General features: G+C 43.2%; 1 protein-coding gene and 1 non-coding gene across 2 annotated transcripts in view; one reads left to right on the top strand and one right to left on the bottom strand.

Annotated features, from left to right (window-relative positions):
- Positions 1-317: 317 nt before the first annotated feature.
- LOC116278266 (U2 spliceosomal RNA) lies at positions 318-508 on the top strand. Its single transcript, XR_004187645.1, has one exon. It is a non-coding gene; the product is annotated as a U2 spliceosomal RNA (small nuclear RNA).
- A 5,290-nt stretch (positions 509-5,798) lies between these two features.
- The window catches only part of ITK (IL2 inducible T cell kinase), a 60,184-nt gene continuing 38,844 nt past the window's right edge, over positions 5,799-27,138 (bottom strand). Inside the window, exons 8-17 of the mRNA XM_006211884.4 lie at positions 26,510-26,564; positions 17,307-17,389; positions 15,314-15,447; positions 14,855-14,929; positions 12,717-12,888; positions 12,110-12,326; positions 11,002-11,066; positions 10,793-10,911; positions 9,871-10,028; positions 5,799-8,135 (exon numbers count right to left, since the gene is read on the bottom strand). Coding sequence (XP_006211946.1) covers positions 8,064-8,135; positions 9,871-10,028; positions 10,793-10,911; positions 11,002-11,066; positions 12,110-12,326; positions 12,717-12,888; positions 14,855-14,929; positions 15,314-15,447; positions 17,307-17,389; positions 26,510-26,564 — 1,150 coding nt within the window. The 3' untranslated portion in view covers positions 5,799-8,063. The remainder of the gene's footprint in view (positions 8,136-9,870; positions 10,029-10,792; positions 10,912-11,001; positions 11,067-12,109; positions 12,327-12,716; positions 12,889-14,854; positions 14,930-15,313; positions 15,448-17,306; positions 17,390-26,509; positions 26,565-27,138) is intronic.

Below are 27,138 nucleotides of genomic sequence, written 5' to 3' on the forward strand. Positions count from 1 at the left end.
ATGGGAATTCTATTCTGTAAAATAATAGAAATAATAGTAAAAATACGTCGAATGAATAATTACAAGTGATATCTTAGCTTACACATTGCTGTTGAAATTTGTAGCCATCTGCCTACTGCCTTTAGATATCCTTCCCGTCCAACCCCAGGCTGCACCATCACCAATGTGAGGACCACAGCTATGAGGCAAGAATTGCTTTGCCACTTGCACAGCTGTGGGCCATGCGTTGTGGTTCTGTGTGTGGCAACAGTACCTTGTTTTTAGAAAAGCCCCAAGTCAGTTAGGACATCTAGGTCTCCATTTAAAATCCATCACACATCGCTTCTTGACTTTTTGGTTAAGATCAAGTGTAGTATCTGTTTTCATCAGTTTAATATCTGATATATCCTCTATCTGAGAACAGTATGTTAAATGGATTTTTGGAGCATGGAGTCGGAATAGGATCTTGCTCTGTCCAATCCACACGTTGACCTGGTATTATAGTACTTCCAGGAACAGTGCACCCCTTTGGGGAAATAAAGCTGTTACAAAAAAATTTTTTTAATAAATTAAATGAAATCCACCACAGACCCTGCTTCATAGAAACTAATAGTGGAACATCTAGAATGGGTGAGAGAATTGGAGAGAAATATAACCACTACCATTAACAGTGATGGCTGACACAGACCAAATGCATTATCTCATTTTGTATTCAAAATTATCCTATGAGGAAACTGTAATTGTGAGCCTCCTTTTATAACTGAGGAAACTAAGGCAGGCTAAATAACTTGCCCGAGGTAGTGAAACCAAAACTCACGCTCTTAACTTTTACCCAAAATTATATCCAGCTTCATTTTCCCTGAATCCTTGTTTTCATATACATGCCGCCTTATTCTAAAACACCTTTAAAGCAAGTTATGGAGATACATTATATTAAAATGTTTTAAAATCAGTAATACACATTTTTTTAAAAAGGAGGAAAAGGGTATGAGATGGAGAGAAAATGTGAAAAATACAAAAAATATCTCCACGTGCTATGGGCTTGCTGCAGTGGGCTCACACGTTTGGTTTGTGAAGTTAAGCATTCGTGTAGTTAGCAGGAAAAGAAACAACTTGATGATCAGTTACACAATTTACATTGTCCATTAGATAAAACCTGACCACTTGCTCAAAATTGCCTCATTTTACAGATGAAAGAACTGGGGCCCAGGGAAGGGAAGGGTTGACCAAGACCAACTGGACCCAAACCTAGGTCTTTCTATTGGAAACTGGGTTGCCTGTTTCCTTTTTGAATCTGAAATAATTTCTTAAAGCATATATTTTATTTTATTTTTTGGTGGGGAGTGGTAATTCAGTGCATTTACTTATTTATTCTTAAAGGAGGTACTGGGGACTGAACCCAGGACCTCATGCATGCTAAGCATGCACTCTACCACTTGAGCTATACCCTCCCCTGTAAAACGTATATTTTAAACTAACATTTATTGGGTGTTTATTTGGAATCAGTCTCTATGCCAAGTACTGTGTATAGATGGGCTAATTTTATCCTCACAAAATCCTCACAAGTGGCCTTGTTTTACAGATGAAATATCGAGGGCTGTTTTGCTATTGAAACACTGCAGCTCCGTCCTGGGCTATTTGGAAATGCATTCCCCACCCCACCCCCTTCTCTGCAGCCTTTCTTTCACTTTGCTTCCTTCCCACAACTTCTGGAGAACTGGCCTCCCTTGAAGGTCAGATATTTCACATATAACTTGACAGCAAAGAACCTTTCATCCTTATTTAAACAAATATATTTACAACAATTTTGGATAAGAATTGATAAGGAGGGTTTGAGCATATTCCAAATCAGGCTTGGAAAGCAACAGCATAGCCGAGCTACAGCGGGGTTGGCTTCTCAAAGGCTGGCATAGGTGACCTTATAATCAGTCCCAAAGAATGGTTGGGAACATGGAATTTGGGAACACACAGGGCTGACTTCAAGCCCCCGTTCTGCCCCTTAATAACTGTGGGACAATGAATGGTTTTCCTAAATTACTGAGCCCCATTCTCATCTTTAAAATTGACAAGATCGTAATTGTACCTATCCCTTGGGTTCTTGGAAGATTCAATGAAAGGATAAATGTAACCCACTAAGCAAAGCCCTCATAAATTCTCCAAAAGGGGAAATTTTATTGTTTTTATTATTATTACCATGGCTCAGATTTCAGTGTGATCTCTAGGAAGAGTGCAGGACTTGGAATAAGCTCTGAGTTCTAGGCTCACTTGAGCTAAGTAGCTCTGCTACCTCAGGCATTCTGTGAATCTCTTTCCCTTTCTGTCAAGTGTCCCCTCACCTGCCCTTCATCTCAAAGCTACTGTGGAGATTGAATATCATCTTAGATGGGAAAATGCTTTAAGATATACACAACAGAAAAGCAAATAAATAGATGTTTGTACGGCTTGTCTCAGCTTATAGACACTGTACTCGAAATTAGAAGATGGAAAGGGACCAGGAACTCCTCAGTAGCCTAGATGAGTGGAGAGAGGTGTGGGTAGATGTGAACCTGGAGGGTGAGGAATCAGAATCCACTAGGCTCCTTTAACTGATTCTCCAGGACGTGCTGGCTTTGGGCCCCAAAGTTCCCATTCCTAACATAAAAATAATGCATGGGAGGAAGGTGGAACAAAATATGTTCCTATTATGCACACTGGATTCCTCTGCCTGGAATATCCTCGCAGCCCGTCTCTTCCTCAGCAACGTCCATTTACTCTCCAAGACACAGCTTAGACATCACTTCCTCTGGGAAGCCCTCCCGGATTCTTTGGGTGTTTTCACTCGTTCTGTCTCCCTGGATTGTGACCGCTGCTTCATCAGCTCACCTACAACAGCCATTTACAGTCACAGTTGACTCTCATCATTTGGTAGTTAGGTTTTATAAATTCACCTGATCTGCACACAACCTTGTTTTAGGCACGTTTCTATTCAAAAGCAGCTTACTTAATATGTATTGTTGCTTCATTAACATGAAACTCACAGTCAACAGCACTATGACTCAGGCTGAATAAAACTCACCTAACACACACCTTTTCCTTGTAAGGTGGGTCTCAGCCTTCCTGCACTTAGGAACGCTAGACAGCACCTCAGCTGGATGCTTGAGGGCCATTTTAAACAGCAAAACGGCCAGTAAAAAGTACACAAGTGCAAAAAACATGGCATCGATAGACCTCAGAAAAGACTTGTTGATAGTATGAGCTGAAACGCAAAAGTAAAATCTCGCCTTGTTCGACCTTGATAGGGAGTGTGCATGTAGGGTGACTTAAATTTTTCGCTGCTCTGGGCACAAGCAGGCCATGAGTGACTGTGAAAGGGCTGCAAGAACTGATTTGGGGTTCCAAACACATTTTAGTGAGTGGGTGACTTTGCAAGTATAGAATCTGCAAATAGAGAGGATCAACTGTATTTATTTATGTGTTGGACTTTCTTTTTTCCCACTAGCCTGAGGCTTCTTGCAAGAAGCTTGGCTTCGGTACTAGGTGTCTTCTCTGGTTCCTCCAGACCCCCTCCACTCTTCTCATCCTGCCCTCTGCCCTGGAGACTGACCTCTGTGAACTCCTCTGCGAGGATTTCCTGGTCCTCCGGTCACAGATGGGTTTGGCCAACAAGAAGCCCCAGTAGTTGATTGGGGAAGGGAGGAGAGTGGAGTCAGCATGTTTATATTCCACAGCTTCCTCCTTGTGATGCCACCTTGGGCTTCATCTGTCCCTCACTAAAGGTCATCTCCTCTCGAGGGAACCTTCTCCAGGTGACTCTCTGCCTCCACATTCAAGTGACCACTTCCATTCCTCACTTCTTTGGCCCTTGGGGTGGTAACTGCTTCTTGGCTGTTACTTCCCTCTGTGCCACTTCCTGTGGCTCTTCTAACCCTGAAACGCACCGTGTTAAATAGTCCTTTTAAAATAAGCTCTCCTTGAATTATCTTAATTTAACTGTAATGTGTTTGGTCCAAAACTGATAAGATAGCTTGTTCGTCTTATGCATCTGACACAGTGCCAAGTCATAGCAGGTGAATGGTAACTTTAATCACAGAGTCATAGAACACACACACACACACACACACACACACACACACACACACACACTGCACACACACTGCTGCCACCAAGAGGTGGCTCTGGGGAGTGGGCTTTATTGCACCAAATTTCCAGCACCCGCCTCAAAGCCACTGCAAATAGGTATCTACTCTAAGTAAAAACATGGGCTCTCCTTGTGAATGCAGCTTCAACTCCACCCTCCTCTTCCTGATTGGATTGCCTTCCAGAGCCCCTCTAACAAGAGGAGCTGCAGTTTTTTTCTGCACATGCACACGCGCGTGCACGGAAAACACTACGCATTTTGCTGAATGGGGTATGATCCGCCTATTCCTCAGTGGAGGCCTCGTTTTTGGGGAGAATCCAGGCTGAGTAGGGTCTGCAGGATAAACGATCTGAGAAGCAGATCTGTTCATCCAATCGGATTGAGAAGTTTCCTCTCTGAATCATTTGCCAGTGGGAGTCAAGCCCAAAGGTAAATCCCACAAAGAACCGTGTGGAAGCCACAGGCTTTCTAAACCTGTACCTAGTGGTCCTCTGATGCATGAGCTGACTCCTGCCACGCACCTGGGCATTTGGTGAACCGAAAGGTACAGGGAGAGCTCAACACACCAAAACTATAATAACTCAGCTTTTATTTCACTGGGATTTTAAGAGGGAGAATAGCTGTGCATTGCTGTCCAACTGTGACTGAGGAACTCCGAATTGCAATTTCCACGTGTCACCCACATAACAGATGACAGTGAATGAGTATGAACAATAACTGGTACTAGGGGCAGGACAAAAAATCATCTCCAAACTGGTTTATCATCCACCAGCTTTGCCTCTCCCAAATCCACTCACAACACTGCTGCCAGAGTATATTTTTAAACACAGATTTGACCTTCTCTCCATGTTCAATGACACTTTTCTCTCTGCAACTAGAGTTGCAACATTTTTTGTGTTTTCAAATCTAGGTCCTTGCCTAGATTTATAGCCACCGTTTCAATGTCTTTCCGTTCTGTTATCCTCACCCTTGCTGAGACCACACACACCCCTTATGCTCCAGCGATGGTCAACTGGTAATAGCCTCCCAGGACATTTTGTTTCCTCTGTCCCTCCACCTGGAAAGTATTTCTCTTATTTCTGCCCAGGGGCTTGCCTAGTAAAAACATAATTCATCTTCAAACCTGAGTCAGACATGCTGTCTCCTGTGACAGTGCTTCCCAAACTTTAATGTGCATATGATCACCTGCAGATCTTGTTAAAATACAGATTCTCATTCAGTGGGTCTCAGGGTGGAGGCAGAGAATTTGCATTTCTCCCAAGCCGGTCATATTGCTGTTGCTGGTTTAGGTTCTAGGAAGTTTCCGCTGATGTCACCTTATGCCGGATAGATTCCATCACTTTTTCTGAGCTCTTTGACCATATTTCTGTTGGTGCTCTAATTGCTGTATTATAATTTTACTTGTTCAAATGTCTGCCTTCCCAACCATGCCTGGGGTTTCTTTAAAGTAAAGACTATCTCTTTTTCATCTTTGTTTCTGTAGCACTCAGCACGGTGTATCAGAGGAACCTAGGAAATATTTGATATTTATTTGTATTTATGATATGATACATAGTCTTTACTTGCCTATGGAATTTAAAACCACATAACCATTATTATTTAAGGAAAACTTTTGGTTGTTTGACATTTGGATAAATATGGACACAGGTCTTTCAAACCATATTTACTAAAATACACAGCTTTATTTGACAGACGTAGCTTTTAACTTGGTGAGCTTTACAAAGGGTAAGAGATATTTGTAACATTTTTATCCTGCACATTAGCAATGACTGTACACTAATAAATATTCAACCTATCAAAATATAAATACATTGTGTCAAAAGGTACAAAATGCAAAATCTATAAAATGCATCTAGAACCAAAATTTTATATAGGGAAATTCCCTGTGAACACATGGCACCATTTTCAAAATATGAGAGGGAAAGAAAAAAAAAAAACCAGGCAGGAAGCCCGTTTTACAGGATAGGACTCTCGACCTGTGTTCACTTAAAGCCTCAATGAACCTGAGCTTAGATGAGATAATACCACGCAAGGGAGAATTTTCTAAACCATACCACAGAAATCAGGGCGTCTGTATCTCCAGCCGGTCAAAATATCACATGATTTAGAAAGAGGTGATTTCAACACCACCCAATAATCTAAGTGTTTTATCTGAACACCGTAGGAAAATGAAATCTCTCTTACATCAGGGAATACCCTTCCCCACAAAGTGTCCAGGAAAACCACAGCTGGCTCAAAGTTGGAATGATAATTAAAGAAAGCATTTATGCTTCTGCAGGAGAATCTCTTAAAGCTGCTTTGAAGCCCAGCTATAAATGGATTCATGCAACGTGACTCAGCTGGCTTGGGTGAATCAAAGGGTTAATTACTCATTTAGTAACTCCGAAGTTATTAACTCTGATGGAGGTGAGGATACTGATGAGGGAAAAAAGCTCCTATTCCAAGTTGGAGGGCTGCACCGCCAACCTCGCTGGGCTGTGCAGGAGCAGCCTAAGTCGCTGATGGTGCTATGTTGTTGGCTTCTTCATGGGCTTTTTTTGTCTTTCCCCTCTGCTGTATTGATCTCCTCTGTAATCCCTTTCACCCTCAGTAGGAGGCAGTGCTGAATAAAGACGGAGAAGTTGCACGGGAGTCAGACCGCCGTGGGCTGGAGTTCCAGCTCTATACTTTCTAGCTCTGTCACTTCAGGCAGGTGTCCAGGCTTTTCTGTAAAATGGGAATAATAAAATCTCATGGGGTCGGTGTGAACTCAGGGTGAACTGAGATTCTGCAGATAAGGCTTGTAGCTCAGTGCACATTCACTTTACATATTCAAGTGCTCAGTCAACAGTAGGCATCCTTGTGCATCTTCAAAGGTCTCCACTCAGTGCCGGACTCAGTTTCCATCCAGGTAGTTTGAGCAAGTACAGACCCTTTGTTCCTCTCCTAGAATTTTGGGGAGACTTGAAGTCTCAACCTTAAAGATGCAAATCTCTAGGGCTTAAACAAGCTTCCGTTTCTCTGCCACGCCACACCACCCAGCACAGGGCTGCCCTCTGGTGATGAGGGTGGAAGAATTCAGAGAGGAGACTGATTCTTGGAGGACTCAGTCAGAGTCAGTGTTCAGAAGCCATTACTTCCTCCAAGGATGCCTGCGCAAGCATCCTGTGCAGAAGGGGAGGCAGAGTCAAGCTTGGCTTGGCAGTAAAGGTAAGCGTCCAAGTGGTAACAATCCGAGGCCTTTTTCTGTACCAGTCTGTTCCACCATCTGATGCCCAGACACCAGATACCCAACGATCCAATAGTGGGATCAGAGTTGTTCACCCCAGTGCATCATGCTCCCATCAAGGAGAGAGGTGGCAGTGTACTCTATGGGTGAAAAATAAATCTGCTTCTCAGAACATCCGGCCTCTGATGTAAGCAGCTGTTCCATCATCCTCTAAGGCAGGAAGCTGCGGCTGACAGCATCATAGCGCACAGCTTACTCTTTCTGACTTTAATTAACTCACTGGCTCTCTTGGAAAAAAGAGTCGTGCTCCTCCTTCTTCTGGCCTCATGTCCTCGGATTCTGTGTTGTCGGGTCAAATAAAAAGCCCCTTGCCCATAAACTTTAGATCCCTATTTAAAAAAATAATGAAAGTAACAATCTGGGGTCCTCCCCCATCTCTCCCTTTCTCTAAGAAGTGCAAGAAACGTGCCCTGAAAGCTGTCAGTTGAGGTTTGCGCACCGCCAGAGACAGAGGCGGGGGGAGGGGAGAGACATCGCCGCTGCTCTGGCCCCGCCCCCAGTTCAGTGGCGGAGCCTCCCGCCGGTGACCCAGTGCCAGCCTCTGTCAGGGTGCTGCCTCTGCAGCAGCTTAGGGACTGGCGCACAGGCCAGCTGCCTCTGGGAGTCCTGTGCCAGTGGCAGCTCTTAATGCTCTATGGAGGGAAGGCTCCCTTCCCCCACTCAGGATCTGCAGCCTGGGGCCCAGCGCTGAGTCTCTGTTCAAAGTCCCAATTCTGCGATTTCAGACAGTTGACTCAAGAGTCTGGAGAAAGGGGGCCGGTTTTCTGGTTTCTAGAAAGGGAAGAAAAGAACTCTGAGTTCCTCGTACTTGTGTGGCATAGCTAAATCCAAAACAAACCAGAATTAAATAGCAATACCCTCTGCTGACTTTTAAATAGGCTTCCATATATATTATACTGGAGGCCATTATGTCTTAGTTGTTAATAGCCGATATCTTGGAATCATAAAGCTTGCTTTTGAATCTCAGCTTTTCCACTCATTAGCTGTGTGACCTTGAGCAGGTTACTTAACCTCTTTGAACCTCAGCTTTGTCATCTGTAAAATGGGGATAATACTATTATCTGTCTCATAAGATTGTTGTCAGAATTAAGTAAAATCATGTATAAAAATACAGCATAAAATAAGGCTAAATAACACCCCCAAAGAGACAATACTTAGATATAAATCTCACAAAACCTGTATAGGATCTATATTAGGAAAAATACAATTCTAAAACAAGAAATCAAAGAAGATCTTAATAAATGGAGAAATATTCCATGTTCATGGATAGGAAGAATTTGTATTGTTAAGATGACATTTCTTTTCAACTTGATCTATAGGTTCGACACAATCACAATAAGAATCCCAGCAAATTATTTTGTAGATATTATCAAATGGACGTTTGTCAGAACTCATAGAACTGTGCAGTAAAAACAGTGAACCTTAATGTAAATTATGGGCTTTAGTTAACAATAATGTATCAGTGGTGGTTGATTAATTGCAACAAGTGTACCACACTAATACAAAATATTATTAATAGTAGAGAAGGGCAGACGAGAACTCTCTCCACTATTTGCTCAATTTTCTATACATCTAAAACTTCTAAACAATAAGGTCTATTAATTTTTAAAAATTAATAGACGTTTAAGAGAAAAAAGTACTAAGTAAATTTCGACTATCATAATTCTTATAGTATTTAATTCTTGTCAAGTGGACTAGATTTATTTTGTGCCCATTTTTATGTCTTTATTGCTTATTTCTTTGTTTCTGATGACAAAACTCTATGAACTTACAGATCAGGCTTCATTTAATTCTCTTACCAGTAAGAAAAAGGAATTTCAGAGAATGGTGCAAGATTAATGATTAAGAAATGATAAAGCTGAGATAAAACCCAAGTATCCTGTACTTTTCCAGTCCTCCCTTGTTACCCTTCAATGATCTGAATTTGTGCTACCTCTCTGTTTAGCAACTTTCAACTGTGGTTGAAATTTAAAATTTCCTAACTCAATGAAGGACATCTAAGACTCATGCTGATGTGACTTGAGGCATAGCCTGTCAGCCAAGGATAACTGAGCTGTCTGGAGGGTGCAGAGTAATTGGCTCCCATTCTGAATTGTTATATGAATAAAATTAGTTTTAATTCAGTCATTTTAATATTTTCACAGCACTGGTGAACTTCTGTTCACCAGTTTATAGAACTGACTTTGTGTAGACTTAATGGTTTTATGATGTTACAGATGTTTTTTTCCTCAGAAAATTGACATAGGCCTTATCCTCTCTTCCTTTCTGACAGTATGTTGATGGCTTGTAACATTATATTGCAAATCAAATAATATTTAAGGTCCCCGCCAGCTCGTTTAGGGATGGAGAACTTCTTTAGTTAATTGATGCTCAGAGTTGCTTTCCTGCTAATCTATTTTGTCATCCCTACTGCCTCATCCTCTAAGAGGGCTCCTTTCTTTAGGGATGGGAGCAGAGCTTGAAGTTGCAGATTACAATGCAGAGGGAAACCACTTCCTTTACTGACCTCTTTCCAGCAATGATTCATGATCTGGTAGATATGCGAGGAGGCCAGTCGGGGCTTGTATAACCGAAATCCAGTGGTGATGTCTTCCACCACCTCTGAGTTGCTTCGGTTTTCATATGGGATTTTGCCCTCGCTAAAGACTTCCCACATCAGCACACCTATGAAAAATGGTGAGTGCAGCACAGATATGGTAAAGTTCATAAATAGCACAGAAAACAAACAAACGAACAAACTTACAACTAGAAGTCACAGACTCCTTGACATTAGGATTCAAGTCCCTACCACCAGAAAGTACAATATCAAGCCACCTGAGGCCCATTGAGCCGGCACTATTTCCAAAGAACAGAGATTTCCCAACCTTTCTAGTGGTGAAGAACTTTCAAGCTCAGCCCTTTGTTATATCTAACTTAAATGCTACTACTAACAGTTGCAGGGGGTGTAAACTCAAATGTCTACACGTGATGTAAATGAATGAAGTGGATGAGGTGTGCTAGAATAGGGACTAATGAGGACTGTGGAAAATTGGAGGTCAAAACTTCTGTCTTAAGGGGACAGCTCTGATTTAGCTCCAGCCAACATAGGGCATATGGGAATGAGAGCTCTGGATTGCAGCATTTTCTGATTTTTAAAGAGAAGTCATAAATTGGGAGTTTTAAAATATAAACTCAATTTGATTTTTAAAAAATAGCTGTCACCAGAATCCTGTTCTCTCTTTTATTACTACCCGTCACTTCAAAAATGTCCAAGAACAAATATGATAGTGAGGGCCCCTTCATTCTTTTCAGAGCTGTTTTTACAGATACTCAGTGGGATGCCCTCACCACCCAGCATTCAGGGAAAGTAGGGTTGCCTGAATTTGACAAATAAAGCAGCTGGCCCACAGTCCCAGGTCATGTGGGTGTGGGGCCAGAACGACACTCACCGAAGGACCACACATCCGACTTGCTGCTGTAGCGACTGAAAGAGAAGACTTCCGGGGATGCCCACTTCACCGGGAATTTGGTGCCTGTGGAACTGGTGTACTGATCATCAAGGACGAACCTGGGAAGAGAGTGGAGACAGGATGTCCCAGTGTCCTGGGGGCCTTGTGTCCTATTCCTGAAACTCTGCCAGCACCACATCCCATATTACCTTGTCATTCCAAAGTCGGACACCTTGATGACTTGATTTTCTCCAACTAAACAATTCCGGGCAGCCTGGGGAGGAGACAGGCAAACAAAAGGGAAAGGAAAACTTGGTGCGTAATCAGTAATTAAGGAGTCTTCTGTAATCATAGTCCTTTGCTTATCTAAGCGCTGTTGTATAGGGCAAAGAGGAGCTTCATGAATGTTAATTAAGCGTCACTGGTGCCTGAAGGGAAGTTGTATGTGTAAGATCCTTTATCAGTTTTTTTGGGGGGGGTGGTAATTAGGTTTATTTATTTATTTATTTTTTAATGGAGGCACTAGGGATTGAACCTAGGACCTCATGCATGCTAAGCATGTGCTCTACCACTGAGCTACAGCCTCCCGCCTACAGATTCTTTATCAGGATAAGTAAATCTGGTCTTTTATCTTCATTCCTGGGATCCTAATCTGAAAAGAAATCCATGATGTTGTGTAACCAACGATAAACTCCAATGTAACCTGATGTTAATCTTAGGGACGGTACAGAGAAGCTGTCACCCACTTGACTAAAATAAGAATATTTTGAGGTTGCTGATTCTCTTAAAACTATTCTTCAGTAGCAAGAGCACCTGGTCCCTAATTCGTATCACAGAATGTTGCACGGGAAGAGCCCTTAGCGATAAAAGATCCAGTGTGTCTCAAATATTAATCTGCCTGCAAATCCCAATGCAGGGTCAGGGGGAAGACATGTTAAAATGAATAGTCTGGAGCCCCAACCCCCAGAGATTCTGAGGCTGGGTTTACAATCACCCCAATGTGATTCTGATAGATTCCTGGAAGGTACTTGGAGAAAACAGGTGCTTGTCAATTTCCCTCATTTTACCAAGGGGAAACCAAGACCTAGAGAGGTTAAGGAGAGGCTGTTAGCTTCCTTTTGGAAGAGTGTAAACTCCGACTTAGTCGGGTTACGTGAGGACATCCCAAAGTTGAGGCAGGGAGGAGGAGGCGAAGAGGGGGAGGGGTGGCCTGTGCCTTGTTACTGATTCATGCACCCCCATCTTGGTAGCTCTCTATTTCAGTGGGACACACCCCTTCACCCTGGGCCTGCGGGACTTTGCCAGGCACACTCTTACCAGGTCTCTGTGGATAACACACTCCTTCTCCAGGTAGGCCATGCCCTCACACACGTCCAGGCACATGCCCAGCAGGGTTTCTGCGGCAAAGAGCCCCCGCTGGTTGCGTAGGTAGTCGGACAGGCAGCCGTGCTCCATGAACTCAAACACCAAACAGAGAGGGGATTGCTCCAGGCACACTCCATAGAGCTGGACCAGTTTGGGGTGAGAGAGTTTCCTGGAAAAAATGGCAAGGGAGGAGATGGTCTATATTCAGTCTCCCAAGAGTACACTCCCTCCCCTCAAACAAAAACACGTCACTGAGCTGAGACCCAAAGGCCAGCAGGCGGTCAGCTGGTGTGGGTGAGGACGAACACAGGCCATTGTGGCTGGCATGCTGTGAACCAGAGGAGTGATGCGGAGGCAATGAGACTGGGGAGCAGGCAAGGCCAGACCAGGGAGGGCCTCGCAAGCCACAGCGAGGAGTTGGGTTTCATTCTCCTTGCCTTAGGAAGCCATCGCTGGACTCAAGCAGGGAAGGGGCACAAGATGGCCTCAGAATGGTCTTTAAAGGACACAGCACATCCTCCCAAGGGCATCTCTGCGTGCTCTTGATTTGCCTACTCACATCATAACTTCAGCCTCCTCTATGAAGTCCTCTTCCGACATGGCCCCTTCCTGAATGGTTTTGATGGCCACCTTGTCCTTGTTGAGCCAGTAGCCCAGATGCACCAGCCCGAACTGCCCGCTGCCGATCTCCTGCACAAAAGTGAGCTCCGAGGGATCAATCATCCACTTCCCTGGGAGAGAGAGAGAGGGGTTTCCAGAGTTGGTAAACAGTGGATATGAGCTATAGGAATACCAGGAGATTAGGTAACCCTATATAGAATGTTAGCCTATTGTTAATTCAACTCCAAAATGGCAAAGGGTATAAGCCCTTATACTTAGAACTATAAGATAGATAAGAATTATTATCTTTTCTTCCCAGATAATAACATAGACTATGCACTGAAAACCAAGAAAAATGTGTGTGGGGACAATTACATGGCAAGAGGAAGGGAGGTAGCACTAATTGAGATATGAAAGAAAGTCAAGGAGTGGGGAGGGTAGAGCTCAGTGGTAGAGTGTGTGCTGAGCATGCACAAGGTCCTGGGTTCAATCCCCAGTACCTCCATTAAAAATAAATAAAATTTAAAAACCCTAATTACCACCCTCCCACCTCTAAATTAAAAAAAAAAAAAGTCAAGGAAAGGGTCCTTGGAAGGTCCCAACCATTTCCTATACCTGATCGAAAAATTTTGGCAGGGGAAAGGTACAGCTCAAGTGGTAGAGCTCATGCTTAGCATGCACAAGGTCCTGGGTTCAATCCCCAGTACCCCCTCCAAAAATAAATAAATAAATATATAAATAAACCTAATTGCCTGACCCTGCCTTAAGAAAAATAGGAAAAGAAATTATTTTATTGTGATTTTTCACATAGAGTGAATTTAATTTGAACTGATTATTCTTGCATTCGTTTATCCATCAAGAGCATCCGTGATGAACAGCACACTCACAAGGCCTTAGCAGGGGTAGGGGTAAGGTGGTGGATTCCAAGAGGACCGGTACAGAGGGACAAGCCAGCACAGGGTCAGTGCTCAATAAATGTTCAATAAGTGAATAAAAGGGCTCCAAATCTCAACTTTCACACTGACCAAGTAAGTGGGTGCTAAGATACTCTCTTGGCTTCCATCCAGCTTGGACACATTAGGATTCTTCAGGTGTTAGAATTACTTTATTAAAGGAGGCGAAGGGGCATTATCCTTTCCTGATGCTTGATCGAGTACCATAAACAGTTCAATTTCCGCCTCTTCGAGGCAGAGACTCAACAGAAAACTCTACTGAGCACTTCCTGTGCACAGGTACGTTGCTGGTTAAGGACGGAGAACCCGTGGCAGTGTGTCTCAAAGCGTTACCCCCCCCGTGTCAAAATCACCTAGCGTGCTTGTTGAAAATGCAACTCGAGGACCCCACTGTCAGGGGTTGTGTTTTGGGAAGCGTTGGGTTGCGGCCAGGAGTCACCACTTTTAATAAGCATCATAGATCACTTTGATGTACACTGAAGTTTGAGAACCACCAGTCCAGAAGATATAAAATGAAAGTTACACCAGCCTTCTCAGCCAGCACAGTTTGAACCAGGGGATTCAAACTCAAATGCCTTCAGGTTCCAGGCAGAACATCACAAGCGGATGAAACCGTTCCACAGGACAAGAAGGACAAGCAGACCCTATATGCCTGCCTAAAAGCATTCAAAAACATTTTAACACAGTGCTAGGCAGACACTTCTGGATGCGGCTCGCTTATAGCCCTTGCCATGGACTCCTACCCCAAAAAACCAGATGTTACAGACGTTCCTGAAGATAAGCAGGAACCCAGGGCTACAGCACTCATTTCCAATGGTTTGTTTCTAATAGCATTTAGCAGAGTGCTGTGTACAAAGTGGGTCCTCAATAAACACTTCATTGATGAACTGTTACCTGAAACCAATGGATATTGACCAAGATAAATGTGCCTATATATATATGTATCTATATATATATGTATATCTTAACACACACACATTGTAAATGTTCATTTGTGCACAGCATCTCCAGACAGTGTACCTGTTTTCATGATCATTTTAAGTCTGGGGAAGAGGGCTCATGGAAAGTGCATTCAGAATTTGCCCCAGAACTTTAGGGATGTGAATTTGTGCAAATGCATAACATTCCCAACTGCATTGCTTACCATATCTCAGCCCTGCGGTGACTGGGGCTCTCTGCCTCCAGGAACAAACTGGATACCGGAGTCTAGTGACCAGGCCTGGGTTGATTAAAAGGTGAAATGTGGTCATCAGAGCTTTACTGCACCAACCATTCAAGTCAAATCACCAAGAAAAAATATAGAATCCAATGCAAAAGCTATTTTCATTTCTGGAAAACAAATTTCCAAAGCCCCATCACTGATGTTACACCCTCCTGGAGAAGCAGTGTAATGTCACAGGTGGGCAGGAAGTGAAATCTCATGATTCTAGCAGCAGAATTTGCTAATGGAAAATACACAATGTAGTCAAATATTTGGCGTCCTTTTCTATTTATATATTTAGTTATTATTTAGGGTCGGCTTGTCTGAGATGAAGAAACCCAGTGGGGCGTTTGTCAGTTTTCTCCAGTGGGTGCCCCTCTGGCCTCGTCCCTTAGAACTCACCTCCTCCGTTGTGCTGGTGATAATTGACGAGGAGCGGGATGGAATCAAACACATACTTTTCAGCCACGTAATATCGCTTGGGGTTGTCATTTGTTTCTTTGATGTGATAGTGCTTTATGCAGGGGTTGTTCTCACTTAAACAAATGAAATATAAATGCGGTGATTATTAAGAAACAATGTTTTGACACAAAAATTTCTACTGGTAGCAGATTCCTATTCACTCTGTGTTTCACCCTCTCACAAGGATGGCAGATGTGTTTCAACTTGTGTGTCAGTCTCGACAGATTGACCCTGGGTGCTGGGTTAAGAAGGATCTGCTGAGGTTGTATCTGGACCCAGTTAGAATCGGTACCAAGATTGATTGGTGATGTTTCTTCCACAACCACAGAACGGGAGAGTGGTCTTGTAAGTGCTGTATGTTTGCCTTCCCTGCTGTTTGGACTTAATCGTCAGCAAATGTTAAGGAAGCATCCTGGCCCCTTCATACTTATTTGACTTTGGGTAGCGAAGAGTTAACATAGCAGCCCTGACTGCTATTCTTAGAAAGGTCTACTTGCAAGATTGGCCCTTGGATGGCATCTGAGAACTTGGATTTCAGGAGGGCTCTCGCCATTCTCTAACTGATGTGGATGGCGCCCTGTGCCTAAACTGCATAAACAATGTGGTTTGTGCTCAACGCTTGCTTTTCTTCTGAGAGTCTGGAGTTCTGCTGTGTGCTAGGCAGAGGGTGCTCTGTGACCAGCCCCCACTGAAAGCCTTGAGCGCTGAGTCTCTCCTGTGCTTCCCTAGTGGTCACCATCTCACCCCTGTTGTTGCACTTGGGGCCGGGGGATTTAAGCACGTCCGGCGTGACTCCACCAGGAGAGGGCTCTTGAGAGTTGGCGTCTGCCTTCCTGCCCCACGCGCCTTTTCCTTACACTGCTTTTGTTTGTATCCTTTCACTCTGATAAATCTTAGCCTTGAGTACAACTACATGCCAAGTCCGACAAGCCTTCCTAGTGAGTCGTTGACCGTGGGCTGATCTTGGGGACCGCCAATACAGCCTGTATCTCTTGTTTCTTCTCCATCTTACGGAGCGGCGGGTCCCAGGCCTGGCAGAGGCACAGCCCCTCTGTGATGGGCACCGCCTTCTTTCCCCGCCCTGGACCACGCCCCTGCTCTTCACCACCTGCCTATGTCCTGCTCTTGCTCCGTGTCTTACTGACGCCCTCCATCCTCTAACAAGTATTCCCTGAGGGCACCTTACAAAGAATTTTTCTCTTTTCTCTTAATTCTTATTGGACTTTGGTCATTGCCAAACTGCTTAGCTCTTACTGATTTTCTAGTTAGAAGAGAATTTGAGACCTGGAAAGGCTCTTAGACATTGCTTTACAGAGAAGGAAGCTGAGGTCTGCAGAAGACAGAGCAGCAGTGAGGGTCAGTCAGCTGGCTGGAGCTCCTCCCTCCTCCCTCCTCCCTCCTCTCTCCTTTCTTGTGTACCATTGCCTCAGAAGGGGCCGGCAGCTCTCTGTGCGAATGGAGCGTGGTAGTCCCTGCCTTCCGGGCTTATGAGGGTTGGCAATGTTCTGCAAGATTCTGGCACGTAGTCGTGACTCAGTAAGTATATGCAGCCTTATTAGCAGAGCTAGACCCAGATTTCGTGTCTTCTCACTTGCAGTCAAAAGTATCTTTTCTGTTCTTCTTTGTATTAAATTATAAACTCAGCAAACAAGGGCCAGGTATTTTATTTCTTTAGAGGTGTGCACTCAGGGCTGCTAGCTGGGAGGAGAACCTGGCACCCGGCCCCAGCTCTGTCACTTTCCAGCTGAGTGACTTTAGTTATGGCTTTAATCTCCCTGACCTTGGTTTTCTCGGAGGGATCAGGGGAAACACACCAATTCTAGTGACCCCCACCCCCAGCTCTTGCACTGTCCGATATGCTGCTGTGTGGTCCATGGCTCACCCACCCCAGGACTGGCTCTCCCCACTTTGCTGAGCTGAGCTGGCACCATACCTTACGATGGCCTTGGTGAAAACAGACACGGTGTATGTTCCGGGAGTCCTGGAGTCTCGTACCATGAAGGCTCCTTCTTTGCCCTGGAATAATTAGAAATAATGGAAAATTAGTGATCCCCGGAAACCAGGCTCGTGCATGCAGCTGCACCTCCTTGCCTGTACAAGGAGGCAATACTGGAGGGCAGCTTGGCCCGAGGCAGATTTTCAGCAATAATGGCTGCCATGTCATTGATTCATTTGAGAGATATTTCTTGAGCTCCTGCCAAGGGGCCAAGACTGTTCTAGAGGTGACTGACCTAGACAGTAAACGAAGGCAAACAGAGAGAATCTCTGTCCTCTTGGGACTCATTACAGATGTTGTCCAACCATCACCACAGCATTGCAGGCAAGGGATTTTTATCCTCAATTTCCTGGTGAGGATGCCGAGTGCCTCAGAGCTGAGGTGACCTTCTCATGCCCCGCAAATGCAAGTGGCAGACCTGGGATCTGAACCTTGAATGTGGCAGGTGAGCCAAACCCGTGCTCTTTCTACCAGGCCACGGCGCCTCCATTCAACCAACGTTAGAAGCCGCTTCTCTGTTCTCCCACAAGGGCACAACGCTTTCTGCCCTGGAAGCTCCATCAGTTCCTTAATGGGAATATATGTTGCAGGTCCTTTCCTGAGTGCTGGCTTTGCTGCAGGGCAGAGAACACGAAGCTGCTGGTGGCAGCTGCTGTTGGTTCGTGAGGGAAGTGGGGAGAAGAGAAAGCCCTCAGAATGGACCCTTCGCCCTCTTTGATAACTTTGCCAGTGCTGATGAAATATGTGCAAACAGAGAGACCAGTTTACTCATTCTTGGTAGGAACCTTAAAACCTTAACTCTGTTTTAACTACTTTGTGTCTAATGGTCAGTTCCTCCCCAGCTGTAAATCTGTGCAGGTGGAATTTGCAAAGCCTATTATTATGGTGTATTTAACTTAGACATAGTGAGGGCCACAAGCGGAGGCCAGAGAGAGACAGGAGCCTCGTGTGGTGGGCAGACACTTGCAGTGTATGGAACAAAGGATACACAGTTAGAACAACATAAGCCCCTCCACCTGCCAATCCCAAAGGTGGGTCATCTACACATGCAAATAATACAGACAGATGGCCATGCTACTTGTTTGAATCCTAGAAGCTCAGGGTTAGAAAAGATTTTAGAAAGATTCTCTAGCCCAGGGTTATCACAACCGCAGCACTGTGGACACCTGGGGGCCCAGTAATTCTTTGCTGGGGGGCTGTCCTGCACATTATAGGATGTTTAGCAGCCTCCCTGACCCCTGTCAACTGGATGCCAGACATCATCACGTGTTCCCAGGGGACAAAATCACCCCTGGTTGGGAACCACTGATCGGGTCTGACTCCCTACACCCCCGTGTCCCACCCTTGGTTGATAATCACAACCACACGAAGAGGCTGAAGCACAACAGAAGACAAAACCAAACAACCACCACAAGCAGTTGACCTCGCTCCCCCCTCCATGTGACATGCTTAGAATCTCCAGGACTGGGACCCTGGGACCTGAACTTTTAAAAGGCTTGTCATGTGACTCTCATGGCCGTCCAGCGTTGGCCGCCACTGACCTAACCAAACGTGCAGGTCCTATTTATAACAGTCCTGGAGAGCAGTCTCTGTCTTTGGAAAGAACACTGGTAGTTAGAAAGCTCATCCCTGCACAGAAACATAACCTGCTTCCTCTGACTTGGCCCTAAACTTGCAGAGGGGCGCCAGAGTGGGGGGACAGTCAGCCTTTACATCAGTGTGCATCCTTGCCAAACCTGTCGTTTAACCACAAAAACTTCATGAGACTCTCAAAACTCATTCTTATCTCTGCTTAGAGTCTCAAGGGTCTCTTTTGAAATCTGAGAGAAGGGGAGAGTGCGGGAATCAGATGAAGGTGGTCAAAAGGTACAGACTTCCAGTTATAAAATAAGCCCTGGGGATGTAACGTACAGCCTGGTGACTGCAGTTAACAAGACTGTACTGTATGTTTGAAAGTTGCTAAGAGAGGAGCTCTGGAAAGTTCTCATCGCAAGGAAAAAACTGGAACTGTGTGTAGAGATGGATGTTCACTCAACTTATTGTATTAATTATTTTGCAGTATATTCATAATCAAATCATTATGCTGCACACCTTAAATTTTAGTCATTTTTAAAAAAAATTTTCTTGAAGTACAGTCAGTTTATAATGTTGTGTCAATTTCTGGTGTGCGGCGTAATGCACATATTCTTTTTCACCATAGGTGACTACAAGATATTGAATCTAGTTCCCTGTGCTATACAGTATGAACTTGTTTTTATAAGTCAATTATATCTCACAAAAACTGGAAAAAGAAAGAAATTTGAAGCTGAGACCTGAATCTTCAGATCTCTGTTGTTCAACCTTGACCATCCTTTCCCAAGGTCATGCGCTAGGGCTGCCCTAGCTGTTGCCGGAAAGCGAAGGAAGAATTGAGGGAAATACAGAAGATTTCTTGTCCTAAGATATCGTAGTATTCTAGGACAGTCGTAGGACTGTCTTTGTACACCCAGAATTTACTTTAATGGTTTTGTATTTTGTGAATTTTTCCCCTTCTTTTTCTTTTTTCATTTATTTTGTCTTCTTTCTTTTTTTGCTTTTCATGAATTTTTTTTTTAAATTCAAGAGAATGAGTTGTAAATCTTTCTGGACCCATGGTGCCATCATATGCCCACAGTTAGCTTTCCACTTTCTCCACCGTGTGCTCTGTGCATAATCGGGAACAAGGTGAGGACAGAGGAGAGCTAACCAGATTCTTACTTTCTTTTTCTCCGATACACATGTAAACTGTTTATCTAATGCAATAGTTAAGACCCTTCTAATTTTCCTTACAAATCATCCTTTTAAAAAAAAGCTTTGGTTTTCCAAATATTAGATTTTCCCCACTTTAGGGTCAGTAGTTTATTCAGTTTCTGAAGTGAAGGCGATTTATGTGACACCAAATCTCCTGGATTAGTGCATTAGATTTTAAAACAGCTTTTGAGGCATAATTTAGATACCATGAAATTCTCCTGTGTCAAGTGTACAATTCAGTGATTTTTAGCAAAATTATAGAGTTGTGCAACCATCACCACAATCTAATTTTAGAACATTACCATCACTCCCAAAGGACACCTCTATCATATGTACCCCTGTCACACTAATATGCCTTTCTATAGATTTGCCTATTCTAGAAATTTTCATATAAATGAAATCATATAATATGTGGTCTCTTGTGACTGGATTCTTACACTTAGCATATTGTTTTCATGGTTCATCAAGTTGCAACATGTATCAGCCCATTGCTTTTCATGGCTGAATAATATTCCATTGTATGGATTACACCACATTTGGTTTATCTATTCATCAGCTGCTGGGCATTGGGGTTGTTGTTTACACCTTTGGCCATTGTGAATAGTGAGTCTGTGTCTGGCTTCTTTTACTCAACATCATGTTTGTGATATTTATCCATGTCCTACATGTAGCATTGCTTGTCTTCAAGATTTCTCCTCTTTTGCCAAATATTGAAATTTTTGCTTTTGCCTCATTGAAATGTGATGGGTTAAATGCAAGGCAGGAAGAAACAAAACTTTAGCCAAGGCAGATGTTATCTGCATGTGTAACTTATTCTAAAGGGAAGCAGCATAGACCAAAAAAACCCAGAAGTCTCTCAAGTGTCTGTGAAGAAGGGAGTGGGAACGTCTGTTCTATTTAAGAATGTTTTGCTGTTGTTATTATTCTTTCAAAGTAGCCATTATTATTTTGTTAAATCTGGGATTAGAGAGGGGCCCAACTGTTAACAAGAGCAAAGTAACCCACAGGCATCAGAGAAAGGAGAGGTAAGGTTTGCAGCCAGCTCTGCCAAGCATGGGAGGCTGTCAGGGCTCTTCCTCCATTATGGCTGCTCTGGTGGCATTCAGTAATGGTGACAGGAAACTCTGGCTTGGGGCTGTGGCAGCCCAGAGTTCTGAGGGAAAGGAAGCATCCGGCATGTGCCTCACCACCTACTTCCTGCAAGGGGCTCAGCGGAAATTACAGCCACCAAGAACGGTGGAGTCTAAAGGATCTTTGCTCCCATCACCACCATGCAAAGGGGCACTGATGTGGGCAACGCAGCCAGGGTGGGCTGGGGAAGGGGCTCATTCCCACGGGATGTAGTCAAGGTCTCAGTTTACCTTTTATCACTTTATCTAGAAAAATAAAGATGCAATAATAGAACAAAAGTCATGCCAAGAAGGTAAAATGCATGGATGGGAAATTTAGGGATAGAAGAATAGAACTTAACTCTTATATTCCCTTAATAGTTGTGTGTGCATTCATGTGTGTGTGTGAAGCATCCCTGCGCTAATCTAGACTATGCCACTGACACATATTCTAAATTTGGTTCAGTTTACTCCACCATAACACAAAGGCGACTGGCCAGATACTCTTTAAAGGGAATTCTAATGCTAACAGTCTATAATTCTGTGAATTAGAGATATTTCCTGATTAAGTGTATGAGCTTCTTCAGTTTTCTCAGCTATAAAATGACATCTGCAAGGTGGTTGGGAGAACTGAAGTGCATAGAACAGCTCCTGGAATAATAACACCAGGACAAGGACTGTTAGGACTAGAACTAGCCGTTATGGTCACATGCTGTGGAATACCGTCTGTTGGAAGTATTCATTCCCTTGTCTTCTTTCATCAGAGACATTTTGACTGTGTTAGGAATATTCTTCTTTCTTTCTGTCCGTACGATTTGAAGGGGACCTTACAGAAGATAGTCTTGGTACACAGAGTAGGTTATGGTGAAAAAGATGGACTGATAGTTTATAGCCTGGTCACACTGCATTGTAATTTACGAGTGTCTCTGACACACAGCCACTCTTCATTCTGTTGGTGGTTCATTCCTTCTTTTGAAACAATCCCATTATGGAGTCGATACTGCATTTTTAATAACATCTTAGAATCATGGAAACACGATAAACCAATGTCTTAGATGAGTCTCCTGCCCGAAATTCAGGTCACCAATGTGTGCGATACTCTAAGGTGTGCAGTAACTGCCTGCAAGGAATTTAAGCTCTTCCTAAATGGGTTAAGACAGAGAGAGACTGCTGAGATCCAGGCCCTTGTGAGAACAGAGCCACTGGAGGGGCCATGACATTGCACCAAGAGGGTTTAAAGGTGGGAAAAACCGCACCTCACGGGTTGGGGGAAGGAAAGCATGAGAGGCTTCTTAGTGGAGGTGCTGTCTGGAGAACTGATCAAACACAGCAGGAGATGCTTTTCTGTGGTTCCCAAACTTGGGTAAGTCCCAGAGTCACCTGCGTGCCACCTCTTGAGGTTCTAATTGGTAAGGGCTGGAGTCCTGGAATTTGTATTTTTTAAAAGCTTCCCCAATGATGCATGTGATCAGCCAGCTTCTCCTAAAACATATTTGTTAATTTAAAAACACTTATTAAGCATTTGACGTATCCATTCATTCAGCAGATACTCACTGAGCAACTTCCTCGTCATAGGTACAGTTTTAGGTTCCTAGGAACCACAGGAACAGGATAAAGGGTTTATATTCTAGTGGAGAAATATGTATGGGGCAGTACATTGGGGGATTTAGTTAATAAAAATGAAAGAAATCCATTTTTGGCTAATAAAAATGAATCGACCCATCTCTTAAGGGTCCCATACTTGTTAGATAAGGACACACTAAATACACCCCTGAAACATTTCAGCTGATGTTTCAAACATCATACAAGGCAGGGCCCCAATGACGTTCGCCCTTATAGTATCTAAGGAGGCAAAGAGGATTTGGTGAAGTAGTTCAGAATATTAGTCAGGAGGAATGTTTCAACTGCCCTAGCAAGCAGAATATATTTAAGGGTCTTCAAAGAACTGCTGTAAAACAGGAAGCATCTTTTGCTAGTCATTAAGGCGGGCTGCTTTAAATGGTCCATGGGCAACACTTCATTAACCAATGTGTGATTGAAAATAACAAAACTGCAGTTGTTTAAACTCAGTATAGGGGGAGGATATAGCTCAAGTGGTAGAGAGCGTGCTTAGCGTGCATGAGGTCCTGGGTTCAATCCCCAGTGCCTCCTCCAAAAATAAATAAATAAACCTAATTAACTCCTCCCCCCAAAAAATAAATAAATAATTTAATAAATAAACTCAGTATAATTCAGGTTTTTAATTAATTTAGTTCTTATTGGTTAATTTAATAACTTATTAAGTTGTCCAACAACATAGGTTGGGAGAAGTAGGTGCTAAGTGGGTTATATTTGCATCACAAGTTTGACTTGGAAAAAAAACAGATTCCCAGGAACTAACTCTAGAGATTCTGATTTTATAGGTTTGGGGTGGGGCCTGGACATCTGTATTCTCTTGGGTTTCCCAGTGATTCTAATGTGTGCTCTTTTGGGAACCAGAGGAAATTAGTGATGAGTCAGTATGGAACCAAGTAGAAACCAGAGTCTAGTAATGACTTAGTTTAATTTCTCTTCCTCCATGAAATAGTTCTGATTCCTCTAGAATCTTCTCAAAACCCTGAGTCCACTGAAAGCCTGCGGCATATTCTCAGTTTATCTTAGACTACCCTCTCTTTTCTTCAGTTTGTCTTGTTTCCCACTGGAGTCTAAAGCTTACTGAGGTCAAAGATCCTGTCTCCAGTATCTCTAAGCGCTTAGCTCTGTGATCAGCAAAATGACAAGGTACGTGAGTTTCTACTGAGAAACCTCATAAAGGAAATGGTGCAGACATGTCATAATCACGACGGGCGCTAACTGAGACGGCTGACATGGTGTAGACTGCCTGTTACTTATCCGTCACTGGTAAACACACGAAGACTTTTGGAGAATCCACAAACACCTGAACTTGCTCTCTTTGATGAGAATAAGGAGCCCAAGGGCAGACCATCTCACCTTGTCCTGTTTGCTAGCTGCCTCCTCACCGGCAACTTCACCAAAGGAGAAAAGCCAGGTTCACTGCCCCAAAATATGGCTGTGAGCCCGCCTTCTCCTCTCCCCCTTTCTCTTTCAGAAATTATACTTCGGCCTTTGATAGAATGAATCAATCTATCATCAGTTTCCCTTGTACATTAGTAACCAACCCTCTGCCTTTAGACTGTTCTTTGACAACACTGGTCATCCCTCCCCATTCCCTTCCTGATACCTTCCCAGGTCCCAGTCTCAGCTCACCCCTCCCCACTGTCCAAACTTAAAATGGTTACCGGTTTGGGTTACCAACTGTCTCAGTTAGTCCAGGACTGAGGTAGGGGTGCTCCTGGGACACAGGACTCAGTTTTAAAACTGGAACAATCCCTGGAAACCAAGACGAATTGGTCACTCCAGCATTGTTCCATCCAGGAGAGATTTGACTGTCCTTTATGACTGGATCACCGCATTCTGTTGATTCTTATTTTGTGGTTGGCTTTATTCCTTTGATAACTGTGTAAGCTTGAAAAGCTAAAGCTCTAATCTGTTCTTAGAAACAATGATCAGTACCTATATGTAAACTAAAAAAAAAGTGCAGTATATTGTATATACGTATTTACGTGCACATAATTATATGTGCAGTCAAACTAATAATTCTACCTAATAGAACTGAAAAAGGACGAAAAGATTCTTTTTTTCAAATCTATTTAAATGCATTGGTTTTTATTGATTGATTGGGGGGGAATTCGTGTTTTTGTTTTGTCTTTATCGGAAGTACTGAGGATTGAACCCAGGACCTCCTGCATGCTAAGCATGCACTCTAGCACTGAGCTACACCCTCCTCCGAAATTCTTAAAGATAGAAAATACCTTCAAACCATAACTGGAAAATGGTATATGGTAAAATGGCAGGGATAGGGTTGACGTTTTGGCACAAGGAAACTAAGGCCTCCATCAACTCCCACTTAACTGTTTACTGGCCTCACTTGTGAGGCTTGTGTTGGCTATGGGTCATTAATATTATCTGAATACTAGACAGCCCTGGAGAGATTTTTCTCTAAATTACTAATGCTTGAATCCTACCTAGAGATTCTGATTTAATGAATCTGGGGTGGGACCTGGGCATTGGTATTTTTAAAATGTTTCCCAGGTGATTTTACTGTGCAGACAGGCCTGAGAAGCACTGCTGTAAGCATTTAAGCTGATAAATTAATTGATTTTTCCGTGGAAAGCCTTCTCTCAATACCTCCGCACATTTGGTTTCTCTGCAAGAGCCATAAATGTGCAATTTTCAGTGCTACTCTAAGTGGTCTGTGGATGGGTGCCAGTTGGCAAATTGTTACTGGTCCACCACCAGATAAAAAAAGAAATTGAGAGTGAGCATTTAGAATCTTTTGATAGGAATCAAACAGAGTAATTTTATGTCTAATGAATCTGATACTAAGAAAAAATTGGACTTGCATTTTTTTGTGCCTTCACTTCTTATTTTTCTTAGTATCTTTTCTAGGAATTCATTTTTATTGCCTTTTACAAACATAAGTCTATGACAAATTGGAAATTAAAAACCAACCACAGAAAAGAATCCATCCCCACAGATACTTTGAGAGGCACTGCCTTAAAATAACAAATGCTTTTCTGATCCAGGAAGAGAGGGTTTACCTTGCATGCCAGTCAACCGATGGCAGGTGCTTGGAGCACTGTTTTGAAGGGTCCCCAGCCATGATCTCTGATCCTGCCTCGGCCAGAGGACCAGGAGCAGAGAGTGGCAAGATGAACCTGGGAAATTGTCCTCCCTGACTTCATCCAGAGCTTCCCTGTGCTCACTGAGAAACTGAGGCCCAGAAGGAAGATGAGATGTCCCCAAAGTTACACACTGAGTTGGAGACAGAGCAGCGGCCAGGACCCAGTACTTTCCCCACCACACCGTGCCTTCTCTCTTCTCAACCCTCTTTCCCTGAATCCTGATATCCCTCCGTAAGATCAGTCCTGCTCCTCACACCGTATGGCTCTTGAGAACAGGTGCATGAAAAACAAGTTAAAACAAGTGGTGTATTTCACATACTGCACGTCCAGACTGAGGCCTTTGACTCCCCCAGTTTTCTTACTCTGTTGTGTGCTAGCCCTATAAACCCCCAGAATATTTTTCCCAGCCATGATCACCACTGTTAATCTAATGCATCAACTCATTGAATTAGCACAAACCACAGCATGGCTGGGAAAAAACAAAACAAAACCACAGTTCATTTTATTGGAAGTCAAAAGACAGGTTAGGGAGACTTACTGTGTCCAAAAGAAGTTTTTCAGCTTTATCTCGGCTGATACTCTTATTGTACCACCTGAAAGCAGGAAAAAGCCATAGGTCAATAACATTTTTAAAACATTTCATTATTTACTTATAAGAGACAATGCCAGACAATGTTTTGTTCTTTTCCTGTTTCCTACCAGTGCTTTCAAACTCAAAAGCAAAGATGTGAACCATTTCCAGGTAATAAAATGTTTAACTGGAAGGGAACAAATGAATCAGAATTGGTAAAATATTGATAATTGTTGAAGTTGGGTTTTGGGTACATGGAGGTTCATTATATTTTTCTTTCTACTTTGGTGCATGTTGGAAATTTTCCTTGATAAAATTTTAGAAAGCATTTCTCTTCTGCTCTATTTCACAGGTCGGTGGGTGGTTATAAGTAGGTTGAGGCTAGGACAGCGATAAAAATTTAATATAACTTTGAAAGTGTGGCATATATCCTTTTAAAACAATTGCAGTATTTTTCTCTGTAAGAGTGATTCTCAAGATCTTTTGCAAAGTAATTGTATTTTCTTCCCAGCTGCACAAAGGCTCCTACACAAATGACACTGACAGTGTCTCATAAGACAAGTTTATCTTTGTAAAAAATGCAAATGTAGAAAAAC

The sequence above is a fragment of the Vicugna pacos genome, chromosome 3 (genome assembly GCF_048564905.1).
Source record: "Vicugna pacos chromosome 3, VicPac4, whole genome shotgun sequence".
In the NCBI taxonomy this organism is placed as follows: domain Eukaryota; kingdom Metazoa; phylum Chordata; class Mammalia; order Artiodactyla; family Camelidae; genus Vicugna; species Vicugna pacos.